This window comes from Desmodus rotundus, chromosome 11 (assembly GCF_022682495.2).
Source record: "Desmodus rotundus isolate HL8 chromosome 11, HLdesRot8A.1, whole genome shotgun sequence".
NCBI lineage: Eukaryota > Metazoa > Chordata > Mammalia > Chiroptera > Phyllostomidae > Desmodus > Desmodus rotundus.
In genome coordinates, this window is record NC_071397.1 from 68,599,056 (window position 1) to 68,612,022 (window position 12,967).

General features: G+C 41.1%; 1 protein-coding gene across 1 annotated transcript in view; it reads left to right on the plus strand.

Moving 5' to 3' along the window:
* SLC35F1 (solute carrier family 35 member F1) overlaps nucleotides 1-12,967 on the plus strand; it is a 348,943-nt gene that overhangs the window by 289,914 nt on the left and 46,062 nt on the right. Inside the window, exon 4 of the mRNA XM_053914101.1 lies at nucleotides 10,503-10,662. Coding sequence (XP_053770076.1) covers nucleotides 10,503-10,662 — 160 coding nt within the window. The remainder of the gene's footprint in view (nucleotides 1-10,502; nucleotides 10,663-12,967) is intronic.

The following is a 12,967-nucleotide window of genomic DNA, read 5'->3' on the forward strand; positions in this document are numbered from 1 at the left end:
GTTCATTCCTTGCTTTCCACTTTTGGAATCCAGTTGGCTGATAATCAGAGCTTGTTTTTAAACCTGATCAAAACTCCACGGTGCTCACCCAGAAGGAATCTGTCCGCTGGGGAAGCTCTGCTCTCACCCGAGGCGGATTCCCCTGCCTCGAAGCTCGAGAACCTGTGTTTCCTAATTATCTGTGTCTTCCGGTGGTCACCTAGGTTTCTAGGTACTCGTCCCGGATTTTCAGCACATGGAAGTGTCTTTTTTCTTTCTTTCTTTTTGTCTTTGAGAGCTGAAGCCAAGGAAGTGAAGAGAATATATTTAACATGTTGGAAGAGCTGATGAACTGGCACAAAGGAACATGTAAAATTCATACATTTACACCCTTATCAGTGGAAACAAGAAAAATAGTTTGGTGAAAATCTCTTTCTAAATCCTGAAATTAAGGCATTTCCTGGAAAGTGGCTGTTATATAGTCAAAAGAGGGACACAGTTTATCAGTTTGGAGTTCTGGGGCAACATGAGAGAAACATGGCTTCCTCCAGTGTGAATATGTTAAGCCAGTAAAGCCTAAACAGTAAGTCCTGAGGTGCTGGAGTTTCTGGAGGTTAGAGGTGTTATGAATAAAATAGCCCTGGGAGGGAAAATGTCTGAAGGGATGAAGGGGGTGAGGGTGTCTACTAGAAAAATCTGTTTCAGATCAAAGATTTGTGCTCCAGGTTGGGTTTTCAAATGCCTCTGGGTTAGCTGTGCGTCCAGGCCACCGAATTGAAATGATTCTTGATTAAGTGTGAATGTGCATTTCTCAAATTATATTCCACTCTCTTCAGCCGGATTGTCAGCCAGAAGAGGACTTTTGTTCTAGCTGTGTAACTGAAATTTGTATTTTTAAAGATCCTTTCCTGTTAGCGATTCAGTTTTACTCACCAGAGATGAATTTATAATAAATATCACTTTTAGAAACACAGGAGAATTGCCAATTAGAAGCAGAGGAAGGGAGAATAGGGAAATGTTCTTTTTCCTGGAATCACCTACCAGTTGCCTCAGGTTTAGCCTCTGACAGCTGGGCCCTGGGAGGGGAGCTTTCTCCCTGTGAATCGCCTGAAGGGAGCGTTAATGAGGAGCTGACGGCTGGCGGAGGAGTCTCTTTTGGGCAGAGAGAATTAGAAAGAGGGATGAGGTCACCTCCTCATTATGCTCTACTGTAACGGGAACAGTGGGGTAGAGGCTTTTTGTTTTGTTCTAATTTTTTTTAATTTTACAAACCATCTACTCTCCTAGAGAAAGTCTGATCTGACTCTTGTATATTTTTTATACTCTCATAGCATGTGCTGTTCTATGTATTTTGAAAGTAGTACATGTGCAAGAGAGGAAATTTGGATACCACAGAGGATTTGGGCGGTGGGCTTGAGAGGATGCAGTTATCCTGTTCAAAGATAACCATTGTTAACACTTTAGTCTTACAGATTCTGACTTTCTCCTTTGAGAGATTTTTATGCCTCATATTATGATATTGAGATCTACAATCAAGAAACAAACATACATATTCCCCAACCAAGTATGGTATGGAGGGAATGTAGAGGGACTCCTGTTCTGCCCACGACACCACCCAGGCCGGGGGGGAGACTTCCATTCCCTTCCAAACACTCAGAGAATGAAAGACTTCCTCTTTCTCCAATCCTTCTTGCTCCACTCCAAAGAGAAAATAACTAATTTGATATCCACTTGGGACTTCACCTCTTGGTTAGGTTGTTATGCCTTAAAATGAAACAAAAAGGTGGAAAAGAACCGTCCTCAGAGTGTTTCGCTTCTGCCTGCTTTAGGATTGGTAAGGACTGTCTCTTTCTGTAAGGACCCCAAAGACACAGTCCAAGGCTTGATGACCATTTCCCCCAGTATATCTGTTGAAGAAAGTTTAGGCTTAAGTTAACATTGGAATGGGAGATAAAAGACAACACTGCCTTCTGCAGTCCAGGTCTAATTTTTTTTTAATATATTTTATTGATTCTGCTATTACAGTTGTCCCATTTCCCCAAGCCTTTATTCCCCTCTGCCCTGCACCCCCCTCCCACCCGCATCCCCCCACCCTTAGTTCATGTCCGTGGGTTGTACATATAAGTTCTTTGGCTTCTACATTTCCTATACTATTGTTAACTTCCCCTTGTCTATTTTGTACCTACCATGTATGCTTCTTATTCTCTGTGCTTTCTCCCACATTCTCCCCCACCCTGCTGATAAACATTTATGTGATTTCCATTTCTCTGATTCTGTTCCTGTTCTAGTTGTTTGCTTAGTTTCTTTTTATTTTTGATTTTCAGCTTTGTTTGTTGATAGTTGTGAGTCTGTTGTCATTTTACTATTCATATTTTTGATCATCTTCTTTTTCTTAGGTAAGTCCCTTTAACATTTCATATAATAAGGGCTCAGTGATGATGAACTCCTTTAACTTGACCGTATTCTGGGAAGCACTTTATCTGCCCTTCCATTCTAAATGATAGCTTTGCTGGAGAGAGCAATCTTGGATGTAGGTCCTTGCCTTTCATGACTTGGAATACTTCTTTCCAGCCCCTTCTTGCCTGCAAGGTTTATTTCGAGAAATCAGCTGATAGTCTTAGGGGAACTCTTTGTAAGTAAGTGTCTTCTTTTCTCTTGCTGCTTTTAAGATTCTCTCCTTATCTGTAATCTTGGGTAATGTAATTATGATGAGACTTGGTGTGTGCTTCCTTGGGTCCAACTTCTTTGGGACTCTCTGAGCTTCCTGGACTTCCTAGAAGTCTGTTTCCTTTGCCAGATTGGGGAAGTCCTCCTTCATTGTTTTTCCCAATAAGTTTTCAATTTCTTGGTCTTCCTTTTCTCCTTCTGGCACCCCTATGATTCGGATGTTGGAATGTTTAAAGTTGTCCCAGAGGTTCCTAAGCCTCTCCTCATTTTTTTTTTTTTTGAATTCTTGTTTCTTCATTCTGTTCTGGTTGAATGTTTATTTATTCCTTCTGGTCCAAGCCATTGGTTTGAGTCCCAGTTTCCTTCCCATCACCGTTGGTTCCCTGTACATTTTCCTTTATTTCACTTTTCATAGGCTTCACTTTTTCCTCTATTTTGCAACCATACTCAACTAATTCTATAAGCATCTTGATTACCAGTGTTTTGAACTCTGCATCTAATAGGTTGGCTATTTCTTCGTCACTTAGTTGTATTTTTTCTGGAGCTTTGATCTGTTCTTCCATTTTGGCCATATTTTTTTTGTCTCAGCACACCTGTTATGTAGTAAGGGGTGGGACCTTAGGTATTTGCCAGGGCGGGGCAACCCCTGTCACTATGTTATGGCACTGTCAGTAGGGGAGGGGTCCAAGAGGGAAAAGTGTTGCTTGCTTGGCTCTCTGCCAGTTTTCAGTCACTTCCCCTGCTACCCACAAGAAAATCGGGCCCTTCTGGTGCTGATTCCCAGGTGGGTGGGTTATTCTAGGACCCTGTGGGTCTCTCCAATGGACTCTCCTGTGAGGCTGGGAGTTTCTTTCGCTGCTGCAACACCCACAGGTTTTTTCAGTCAGAGGCTTTGAGGCTTTATTTCCCCTCACTGGAAGCCTGGGTTGCTCGGTGTGTCTCACTCCCCAGTTGTTCCTCCCAGTCTATCTGCACACAAATGTGGGACCGCCCGGTCCTCCAGCCCTACCTTGCTGCAGGTCCTCTTCACCTTGACTGCCTGTCTCCGCTCCTCCTACCCGTCTGAATGAATGTTTCTTCTTTAACTCCTTGGTTGTCAGACTTCCACACAGTTTGATTTTCTGTCAGTTCTGGTTGTTTTTTGTTTTTAAATTTGTTGTTGTCTTTCTTTTGGTTGTGCAAGGAGGCACAGTGTGTCTACCTACGCCTCCATCTTGGCCGGATATTCCAGGTCTAATGTTAATACCCTCATGTCTGATCTCCCTTTGGTTCCTTGGATTTCTTAGGTGAACCATGTGAAATTTTCAATATTCAAACACTTCTTTAACCCATGAAAATGGCCATTCCAAATGGGTCAAGCTATTATTTTTCTCTAAAGTAGAATCCAGAGGAGAGAAGTAAGTGATTTGAACCACAAGCATCCATCATTAGTGAGGAAAACATTACCTGGATCATTTTAGACACAAAAGACAACCCATAAATATAGAAATTTTATTAGAGTGGAAATACAATGCAATACTCAGCTTTTCTGAAGATCTTTAAGGGTCATTAGTTAAAGACAAAGAACAAGCCATGCTGAGTTTTTAAGTCTATAAGTACAAGATGGGAATGCTTTGGAGATTTCCTGGCATGTCTGTTTTTAATTTGCAGAGCAGTTCTCCCACTTTAGTTACCTGTATTTCCCTGTCGTCTTCATGCACATTAAAAGCACATAAGAGCATAAGTCAGAAAACATAAACACCAGGACATGCTGACTTTATGACCTTCATGGTGGTCTGGTGCTTGTGTTTTTCACAAATTAAAGTAACTCTTTGAAAGGGGAAAAACCCGAATTACAAATTTGATCTTTTAGAAGAATTCACTTCTTGCTTTTATAGAAAGATACAGCATACTGGTCTTTTCTTGCACCTCCAGGCAAAGCTACACATTCTTTTAAGAAATAAAATACATTTTGCTTATACTTTGGATTAATTTGGTAAAATTTTGTATAACCAACTCAAAGAAAAAAGTTAAAAATAGGCTAAAATAACATCTACTTTAAGTGCTATGTGATGATCTACACTTTCTGTTCAGATAAAAACAAATCAAAAACCTGTCAGATGTTTACCTGACATCAACATCACTTTGCCCTTTTTGAAATGCATCATTTACCTCCAGTGGAGATTTGCCAACAACTACAGTAAATGCAAATATATACATTCAAAATTTCACCTGAAGTTCTATAAGAATTTGGAGGAAACTATAGATTTGCTACAAAAGCCTTCATTTAATATTGCCCCAAATCCAAAAGCAAATGTAGGAGATATTGGGCCATTTTGCAGTAAGCACATTTTTATGGACTAAGAATAAGTCTAATAAAACTAAATTCCTTCATCAACCAGTATCAGAGGGGGCATCTGGTCTGGATGTTTTGTTGGCAATACCAACTGCTTAAAGATGAGATGCAGTAGTGATATAAGAGGGGAAGAGAGAGAGAGAGAGAGAGAGAGAGGCTTGAGTGATCCAACGACAAGTGTGATACTGGCAGGGCTACTCAGGTATCACCCACAGGGGAGGCTGTTGAGCTTAGAATGGTTATAAGATATGTCATGAAGACAGGATTTATTTTATTTTTCTTACTTTCCATCAATTTTGAGAGTCATGTAGCACAATTGTATTTAACTATCACAATCTTATCATTCTATGATGGTGATTATGCAGTGAATTCCTGTTAAGTCAAAAAGGTTATATCATCATAAGCATCCAAGTTCCAGTTGGCCTCAATCAGCCAAATAAATGTAGTGACTTCCAGAGTTCTATCTACCATTTACGATGTACTCACAAAGACATTATGGAGACACAGACACACATCAAGTGACTATACAGGGTCTGTCCAGAGGTATCTGGCCATGTTCTATGAGAAATAGAGACATTTGTTGAAGAAAACACAAGGCACAAGAAACATTGTACCTCCCCACTACAAGGAGGCTTTGCAGTCTATAAAAGCAGATTTCACCGATAGGCTGAGAATAGCCTAGTCATCTCTAGGACACTACTAGGTGAGTGTAGTGACCATGCTGGGGTGAGGGAGGGTCTTTTGAGTGAGCAAGGAAAGCAGACTGTGGAGGCCTGGGGAGTGGTTGCATGTGGAGGCAGCATGAGCATTAGTGCTTAAAGACCTCAGGGGAAGTGCCAGTGGTAGGAGACTGGCTGAAGCTGAAGACAGAGGAGAGAGCAAACAGTTGAATGATGCCGCCATCTTCCAATATACTATACCTACAGAATAAAAACAACTCCATGTCATTTAATGTTGACTCATTCTGTTGTCCTAAAAGTAATATCAACACAGATTTTTATTAATATTTAAATAACTTGAAAAGTGCACTTACCCTCTGAGCTACAGTCCAGAGTAGTATTTTAGCCCCAACCAGGACATTCGCTTTACTCTGGTATTCTCAGTTTCCTCATCTATAAAATGGTTATAGTCATAACTCCCTTAAAGAGCTGTTACAAAGATTATGTAAAAATACCATGTGTTTTGCAAACTCTAAAGGAAAACTTAATACAATTTACTGTAAATGTTATTTAAAACTGCTGAGGTTAAATGATAATCCTTGCTCCATCACCATGATGTAAGAGAATTTGCCCCAGCCACGCAGCACCTCCATCAGGAAAGTCAGATAACTTGGGATTGTGGGCCTCTCTGCTGGGGATCACCTGAGGATTCACGACAGAGAACACTACACTTAGTTTAAGTCTTTAAGGGGAAAAGTTCTACGTACATTTAAGAGGTAATAAACACTCTTCTTTCCACATTACTTTTAATGTCCTTTGAGAATTTTCAGAGCATAAGATAATAATGAAACAGCGTTCATTTGTTTATTTTTTGGTACCGGTATAATTTTCTTTCGGCTATAGAAATATATGCAAAGAAAGGTAAATGTCTAAACAGGTTAACGACAGAATCAGAAGGTTTCTTGGATCTTTTTCTTTCTTTAACAGGCATCTATTATAATGCTTCTCTCTTTTGTTACTGTAACAACCACTTGGCTGAGGAGTTAAGCTACCAGAAAACTATTGGAAAATTATTTTGTCAGTATGTCTTATATGACCACAGGGGACAGGCTGGAGCCAAAATCACTGAAAACTAATAGTCTTTTTACCGACATCAGCTACCACATGGTCTCTCTTCTGTAGTTACAGACACCATGGCGAGACCTCCACCTGTAGCAATTCTGTAATTGATCCTCATTAAAATATTGTTTTAAAAGAATCATGACAGAACTGCTACTGGTACCAACAATTTGAATGACCTTGAGCACATCACTTCTCTCGAAACTTCTGAGTTCCCAACTTTTAAGTAAAGAGGTCACAGTGATTCTAAATTGGGGAGATGCTGCCCCCAAGGGGCACTTGTAAATGTGTAGGAGTTTCTTTGTTGTTTGTTTGTTTGTTTAGAATATGGGACGGTCCTGCAAAATGAAAAAATGTCCCACCCCAAATGCCAATAGCAGCCGATATTAACCCTAATGTCCCTTCTGACAGTGATACCAAGTGGCTGTTTTTAATTCACTCAGCCACCCGTTTCTGACCATCCTCTGTATGCTAGGCACCACCTTCCCCAGCTGAGAGTGTCTCAGAAATCTGGCCTGGATTTGCGTTCTTCTTTCCCTTTCTGACCTTCCTAAAAGTCTTCCCTACAGATAGGACCTGGCATTTACAGATAAGGATTTGGGGGTTTTGTTTTGTTTTGTTTTGGCTCAGCCCATTAAGGGAATAGATTGCATGCTTTGGATTGCTGAAGACATTGAGAACCAGAAAGGCTCACCTCAGTCCTCCCCAAAGACTGGACGACGGCCTAGTCTGCCTTCAGTAATCCAGGAATGCAGGCTCTCAGCTCCACTGACCAAGGGCTTCCAGCCAGATAATGAAATCCCAATTGTGGAGCAGGTAGCTAAATATTTTAACTGTTGATTCCATCGTTTCTACTTTTTAAAACAAAACACCAACTGTTTTATGCTCAGTGAACAGTTCTCAGTTTACTGGCAAACTGAAATTTCCTAATATACTTAAATGGCATTTGTGGCCAGTTGTTAAAACTGGCCTTGGAGAATTTTACCACATCAAGTAGGATCATTAATTTGCCAATTAACTATGCAGTGAGCAACGGTGTGTTATGGCACAATCCTCCTAGCCACAGCCCCTCCCCCTGGGAGTGCTGTCTCCTCTGGGCTCAGCCCCCAGCCATCACAGTGTTAAATAGCTATTCACAAGGCCCTCCATCACCTTATCATCTGACAGCAGCCCAGGGACAGCCTTCATTCTGATTGGTTGTTTCATTTTGCAAAGGAGAAAACCAATGCACAGAGAAACCTAAGGATCTGCCCAGGTCACAAAAAAGTTTAGGGAAAGAGGGGATTCTGAGTGCTTTTTGCAGTGCCAAAAAGCCACTCTGACAGACAGGGATGTTTTGCAAATACAGTAACCCCCACTTATTCATGGGGGACATATTCTAAGGACCCAAGGGGGGGCCTGACATCACAATAGTACCGAACCCTATGTACACTGTTTTTTCAGGTACATACTTACCTATGGTGAAGTTTAATTTATACATTAGACACAGTAACAGAGTAATAACAACTAATAATAAAATATAATAGAACAATTATAACAATATAAGTAAAATAAGATTTATGTGAACACAAGCAGTGTGATACCGTGACAGTTGATCTGAAAATTAAGACGGCTACTAAGTGACTAACAGGTGAGTATCACATACAGAACACATACGCTGGACAAAGGGATGATTCACCCCTGCACAGATCAGAGTGAGACAGAACGGTACTCGGAACAGCGTGCAATTTTAAACTTATGAATTGTTCATTTCTGGAATTTTCCATGTAGTATTTTCAGATGATGGTTGACTGTGGGTAACAGATACCGGTTAAAGTGAAACCATGGGAAAAGGGGGTGGGCTACCGTATACAAACATTTTTTAGCTTCTATATTGATGTTTCTAATTATTAAAAATTATATGCATTTGTTCAACAAGTATTATTGGATACTTCTTACGAGCCCAACAGGGTTTTGGGTACTAGGAATACATTCATGTTCTCATGAACCTCTTGGCAAGTGGGGAAGTTAGACATTATTCCAATAATTTCATAGTAACTTTTGCAACTGGTACTATCTCACAGTCTAGGTGGTGGGCGTGGGAGAAGGTGGCATGAATAGATCTGAGAGACCTTTAAAAGCTGGAATTGGCAGAACTCAGTGATCAATAGGATGTAGCAGTAAGAGCGAAGGAGTATTAGGGGGTCACTGTCCTGCACCTGGCTGCTGGAGGTGGGGCCACTTGTTGAGGACTCTAGCAGAGGAGCTGTGCTGGGCGATGGGACAGATCATCAGTTTCTCATTTGGTTTATGGAGACTGAAGTCCAGTGGGACATATGTTTGTACAGTGGAGACCCTGCCTTGCATGAAGTATCCAAAGGTCACTGCATCTAACCAGGGTGCGGGGGGAACAACCAGTTCTTGGAGCCCAGGGCATGTGTTTGGAAACAGGATTATCGACTGGCATTGAGGCCCAAGTAATTTACAAAGTGCTTTCACATGTAATATTTCTGAGCTTCACAATGATCTTCGGGGAAAGTCAGTAAGAGTTCTTATCTTCTTCTGCTAACAGGAAATTGAGACTTCCTGAGTCTATGGTTTGCCCAAGGTCACACTGTTATAACAAGGACCTGGCGCTCAAATTCAGATGCCTGGGCCCGCGCACAGGGGCCTTCTCATTTCACTGTGTTATCCCACTGCATGGCCGGGGTGAGCTCTTCACCGGCTGGTGGAGCCGTCAGATGGAATCTCACTATTTCTGCAAAATGTACAAGAGAGTTAGGTGGTAATGGAAAAATACAATAAAAAATTTAAAGATAAACAGTGGCATAACAGAAATAAAAGTAAAAATATAAAATTGGGCTTCATCATTTAAAAAAATGAAATCAAAGTTGATTTTTTCTAAGCTATGTTCAACATTCTTGCTTTTATTACTCTTTTTCTATAACAGCATTTTTAAGTATATTTGATTGATTTTGCTATTACAGTTGTCCCAATTTACTTTCCCTTTGCCCCCCTCCACCATACCCGCTTCCGTCCAGCAATCCCCCCCTTATTTCATGTCCATGTGTTGTGCATATAACTTCTTTGGCTTCTCCCTTTCCTATACTATTCTTAACCTCCCCCAGTCTATTTTGTTCCTGCCAATTATGCTTCTTGACCCCTACATCATTATAACCGCATTTTTTAAGTTATCTGTAAACTTCTGAGATTAATACTTGTATTTACATTTAGAGCAGTTTTCCTGTTTTAAGAGTGAAACGTCAAGGACAGATTAAAGTAACCTTTACTGGTTGTGGGAAGACAGTTGTCTGGGCAAAATTAAGTTCAACTTTTGTGTATACTCTAATAATGTATAAATCACAGTAAGACTTTTGCCCCCTTACCTCCCATTCCCAGATCTATTTTTAAAGTGGTGGGAACATCCAGAGTGGCTCAGTGTGTTCTCCCACCATGAGGTGTTCCTGTGTGGCCAGGACACTGAGGAATCCAGGAAGCCTAGCTGCCCTGAGACCATAGGCACAGGAGAACCTTCCCCACCAACCTGTCTTATCTATTTGCCTTCTCCCCTTTTCCTCTTGGAGATGTTTAAGGAAAGCTAATTTGAGATTGTTTCTGAGTCTGCTTTAATTGCATCAGTTATCGCTCTACACAAAACCTCAGGTTCAGAGCCCATAGCACTTTCTACAGAGCTGTTATGTTTCTTTACTGCATGAAAAGCTTCCTCTTGAACCCCCTGTTCTTCTTTACCTTCCTGGCCATAGCTCCTGGACTGTTTTGTGATCCCGGTCGTGATTTTACTCTCCTGGTTCTTCCTGCTGATACGGTACAAGGCTGTGCATTTCATCGGTATCGTCGTCTGCATCCTGGGGATGGGCTGCATGGTGGGAGCGGATGTGCTTGTGGGAAGGCACCAGGGAGCAGGTAAGTCTCCGTGTGTTCATCAGGTGTCCTCTCTCTGTGGGTAAGGCCAAGGCAAGATGTGGAATGGGCATTGTTGGGCAGAAAAAGAACCTGGCCTTCCCTCTGTCTGTGTCTTACTCATGTATCGTTTCTCACACCTGGAATAGTGGCACATAGGAGGTGCTGAATATATTTCTCGAGTGAATAAAAGAAGCAAAATATAGGTTTTATGCTCTTTCTACAAGAATTCAGAAACTATTTAAAGGTGAGTGAGGACCCACTTGGAGAATGTTTGGGAGGCCAGAGCTGCCTGGCCCAGACTGGCTGGTTAGATGGTGTCATTGGTCAGTCCATTCCTGAACCACAGGTGCCTTCCTCGCCCCCCATATACCACCCCCTACTCTTTGCCTCCCAAGTCAGAGAAACTACTGAGCTTTCAAACTACTGGGTGAAGGTTGATGTATAGACCTAGTGGAGATTTAAAGTTTAAAAGCTAGCCCTGACTGGTATGGCTCAGTTGGTTGGACATCATCCCACAAAGTGAAAGGTCTCCAGTTCGATTCCCAGTCAGGGCACACGCCTGGGTTGTTGGTCTGGTCCCCGGTCAGGGAGCATAGGAGAGTCAACCAATTGATGTTTTTCTCTCACATCGATGTTTGTCTCCTTCTCTTTCTCCCTCCCTTCCCCTCTCTCTAAAAATAAATAAACAAAATCCTTTTAAAAATTTAAAGTTTGAAGACTAAGATTAGGGACACTTGAGGGAAAGCTAACTTTAGTCTCCTCATGCATGGTTTTTGTTTGATTTTTTGTTTTGGAGGAGGGGTTTTTGGTAGCAATCATAGGTAAGTACCTTGTACACCTACAAGGTAAAGCTTCAAGATTTCCTCATCAAATTGCTGTTAATCTTCCGGGGAACCCTATCCAAGGTGGTTTCCAGAGATGGAGAGAAGGCACCTGCAGTCCAAGGTGTTGGAGACTCTGCCTTGGAGCCTATGCAGTGGGATGTAATGTGGGAAGGACACAAACAACCCTCGTGTTCCAGTTCCGTGCTTGTCACAGGCACAACTGATCATCCACCCCAGGAAGATTCCATGCCTCTGAGCTCCCCTGAAAGGCCATGTCTTTTTCAAGTCTGTCGGTAAAATCAGTGACCCTATCAGTGCATTCTCTCTGAGAGGCCTCCTCTGAAGACCCGCTCTGCATTTACTGATGCACAGGGGAACAGACCTGCAATAAAGGTGGCTTCTTAGACTGTTATGGATGTTGGAGTGTGTAAAAATGACTTGTAAGGCCAAAAAGATACTTCCCCATAACATGTCTACTTTCCTCAGAAAATGTATGGATTAAATGGGAAGGTTAGAAAGTAATAGGATTAAGATAAAACTCAATTAAAAGAGCTCCTTATTATAAAAGGTATTTCTTGCTCCTCAAAATATTCTTTTTCCACAATACATTTACTACATCTTTTAGTTCACTTACCAAAGATGCTAGATACCCACAACAACAAGTATTAGACATAATTTTGTGTTTATTTCAAGAAAGAGAATATATTTTCAGGGAGCTATATAATTAAGCACCATCAAGTAAAAGTGACAACTTTATTGGTGCCAGGTATTTTCACGTGCATTATTATCTCATTTAACCCCTCTAATTATGTAAAAAAGCATTTTTACTCACATCTTTGCTGATGAAGAAGTCAAGGCTTAGGGAAGAGAAGACACTTGGGCAAGGACACACCAGTACTGAAAGGTGTTGCCTAGATGTGAAATTTAGCGAGTATTCTTTCTGCTGTACCACTGGAATACTTATTTTTCCATTATTGTGATTCCTGTAAGAAATGTATAGCCATTCTATTAGAGTAAATTAGGGTGAATGACTGTCCCAGATTTCCCAGAATGGGCGGGGTTTTTCCAGCCACTTGGGAAACCCAAGGAATCCCAGAAAACAAGGCAGTCAGTCACATTTAAAACTCAAAAATACTCAACAGAATGGGTTCATTTTCATTAATTGCATTAATAGTCTTTCAACACTCCTGAATAGTATAATTCACCATTTAATTTTTGATCTAGTAAAAAGTAGTGATTTTGAATAGCCTTTCCTTTTTCATTCCACTGCCTTGTAGACACAGATATGCCTCCAAACATGGTATTTCTTATACTTAAACAAAATTTCTAATAAGAAAAACCAATTTGCAAAACAAATATTACTGGATTGGTAAGAACCAAGAAGCAATCCAAAATGGGAAATAGCCAACACAGAGACAGGTAGCTAGCTATTTAAAGGGAATGATTGATTTACTCTTTTAAACCACTGTTTAGTGAATACT